The sequence below is a fragment of the Galeopterus variegatus genome, unplaced genomic scaffold (assembly GCF_000696425.1).
Source record: "Galeopterus variegatus unplaced genomic scaffold, G_variegatus-3.0.2 Scaffold45634, whole genome shotgun sequence".
NCBI lineage: Eukaryota > Metazoa > Chordata > Mammalia > Dermoptera > Cynocephalidae > Galeopterus > Galeopterus variegatus.
The window spans coordinates 1-2,927 of NW_007771745.1; the positions used below are offsets into that span (position 1 = coordinate 1).

General features: G+C 51.6%; 1 protein-coding gene across 1 annotated transcript; it reads left to right on the forward strand.

Moving 5' to 3' along the window:
• Positions 1–300: 300 nt before the first annotated feature.
• On the forward strand, positions 301–2,841 carry NOL12 (nucleolar protein 12; the record flags this gene model as incomplete). The annotated part of the gene is made up of 3 exons (XM_008565255.1): positions 301–443; positions 1,888–1,985; positions 2,417–2,841. Coding segments are annotated over 3 exons (407 nt in total), but the record flags the coding sequence as incomplete, so codon positions are not given.
• Positions 2,842–2,927: the final 86 nt, after the last annotated feature.

The following is a 2,927-nucleotide window of genomic DNA, read 5'->3' on the forward strand; positions in this document are numbered from 1 at the left end:
TTTTTTTTTTTTTAAAGATGACCGGTAAGGGGATCTTAACCCTTGACTTGGTGTTGTCAGCACCACGCTCACCCAGTGAGCAAACCGGCCATCCCTATATGGGATCCGAACCCGGGGCCTTGGTGTTATGAGCACCGCACTCTCCCGAGTGAGCCACAGGCCGGCCCAAGGAACCACTAAATTCTTAACGGATGCTCTCCTCTAGAGTACAAGGGCCCTTGCACCCCAGGGCTGGGAGGGAGGCTGGAGCCTGGTCGCTTGTTCCTGGGCTGAGGCTTGGTCTTTGCCCACTCTATGCAGAGGAGGCAGATGAGCTGGACCAGCTGGTGACAGCAAGGACAGAGTCGGTGCAGTACGACCACCCGAATCACACAGTCACCGTGACCACCATCAGCAACCTGGATCTCTCAGGAGCCCGGCTGCTCGGACTGCCGCCGCCTGAGGTGGGTCCCAGTCCAGGCCACAGGGAAGAAGGGGAGCAGGAGCAGACTGGCTTGTCAGGGGCTTGCTAATTGGTGGCCCATGTCATAGGTATCCCTAGGCAAGGGGCTCTTTCCCTTCTAGACCCTTCAGTCTCTGCCTCCTGGGGGCTGCAGAGGCCAGCTCCACCACCGGGTGGCTGAAGGAGCTTGGGCAGGTTTCCTTGCCTTGCTTGCTTCCCTTTCTTCATCAGTAAATTGGGGGTTGCTGTTCATTGCACCCGCCTTGTGAATTTGCTGTGAGCTCAAAAGTGGTTCATCCGCATGAATCACTGGGCACAGTGCCCAGCCCACAGTAAGTGCTCAGCAAAAGATGGCTGTTCATTGTGATCATTCCCCTCACATGGTAAGCAGCAGTGACAAGGCAAGTCTGTGCGCACTAACAGTGAGTTTTCACCTGTGGGTTGTGAATCATCAGGAGGTTGCAACCTACTAAGCAAGTAGTAGGTCACAACAACTACTAGTAGTAAAAAAATAAAAAAGAGTATAATTGAAAATACCACAAAACATCACAGAAAGTATTATTTCATGAAACATCTGTTCTAGCTAGAGTTGTGTCTGTCTGGTTTGTGTAAGAATTTACATATATAGTCATCCCTTGGCATCCAGGACCCTCACAGACACCAAAATCCTCAGATGCTTGTGGCATAGTATTTGCATATAACTTACATCCTCCTGGATACTTTAAAATCGTCTCTAGATTATTTACAATACCTAATACAATATAAATGCTGTATAAATAGTTGTTACACTATATCTTCTTTTTAATTTTTTTTGTTTTTAGGGTTTTTTTTTTTCTCAATGTTTTAGATCCATAGTTGGTTGAATATGTGAATGTGAAAACTGTGGATACAGAGAGATGACTGCATGTATATACACAGTTATGGTGTAAAACACATTTCTGCCCGTGGGTTACAGTGTCCTTAAGTGCTGAAGCCACTGCCTGAGCACTTCCTTACTGATCTCACGCTCATCTTCCATTTTACACTTTCTTTTGCAACGTCTGATGCAAAGACAAGTCTTATCCCCACTTTGCTAATTTTTTCCTTTTTTTTTTTTTTTTGGCCGGTACAGGGATCAAACCCTAGACCTTGGTGTCATCAGTACCATGCTCTAACCAACTCAGCTAACCAGCCAGCCCATCCCTTTGCTAATTTTTTCATCCGTGAGTGTTTGAGTGTCTACTACCAGCTGCTGGTGCGAGGCAGTGGAGGGTTGTGAAAACAGCTCTCCCCTGTGTAATCCCCCAGTTTGGGGCAGATGTAATGTTCTTCTGCCCAAGGCCTTCTCTGAGCCCCATTCCAGGTCTGTGAGGTGGCAGGTCACACCCTCATTTGACAAAGTCATGATTGCTCAGGGTGTCTAGCCCTCTGCTTTCTGTAACAGTCCTTGTCCTGTGCTATTTTAGCAAGGAGCCAGGGATGGGTCCCAGGAGGAGGCGTCATCCATGGAGAAGCCAACCAGAGCCTTACCCAAGAAGTCCAGAGACCCCCTGCTCTCTCAGCGGTGAGTCCTGACCTGTGTTCTGTGGTCTGTTCCTTACGGCTGGTGTTAGTGACCAGGCCTTTGGAGCCACCTCCCGCTGGCCCATGGGGCAGGTGTGGGGCCCACAGCAGCCCTCTGCCTTGCTTGTTGAGTGGTCCTCAGCCTCTCCTTGCCCCTGTCCCTCCCCACCCTTGGGAATGTCCAGCCTCAGGTCCCCTTAGTACCGGGGTTAAGGGCCTTTCCCTCCATGAGGGGAGTTGCTGGCAGGCCCTCTGGAGTCAGAGCCGGCCAACTTTGGGATGAGTTTGGTGCTCCTAGCATTCCAGGCCTGTCCTGACTTGACCTCTATGAGCTGTGTGGTCAGTCACCCCCCAATCCAGCCTTTCACCCACTGCTCTATTCTCCACAGTCAGCAGAGGCCCCGGGCTCACTGGCCTTTCACCTTCCCACAGGATCTCCTCCCTCACAGCATCGCTGCATGCACACAGCCGCAAAAAGGTCAAGAGGAAACATCCCCGTCGGGCCCAGGACTCCACCAAGAAGCCCCCAAGTGCCACTCGTACCAGCAAGACCCAGCGACGCCGACTGACAGGCAAAGCCCGGCACAGTGGGGAATGAGCCCTGAGAGCCAAGTACTGACCCAGCTACACTGCAGGGATCTGTCCTGTGTCAACTTGGCTGTCCCTGTAATCCAGCCTGCCCAGACTCCACAACCCAAGGTTGGGAGGCCACGACCTCTCTGGCTAGGGCTGTCCTTGCCTAAGGACTGTCCTGGGGTTTGAACCCTAGAAGGAGCAGACAGCTGGGAGCTGGCCTCCCCCAGGAGGAGCCTTCAGAGCCAGGTTGGAACATCTTCCCAAATGTATACTCAATCGGATTTTTGAGACTCATGTGATTTGTATGCTTGGGGTTTGTTTGTCCCTGACCCGACACCATGCTCCAAGGGTAGGCAGAAATGGTCAA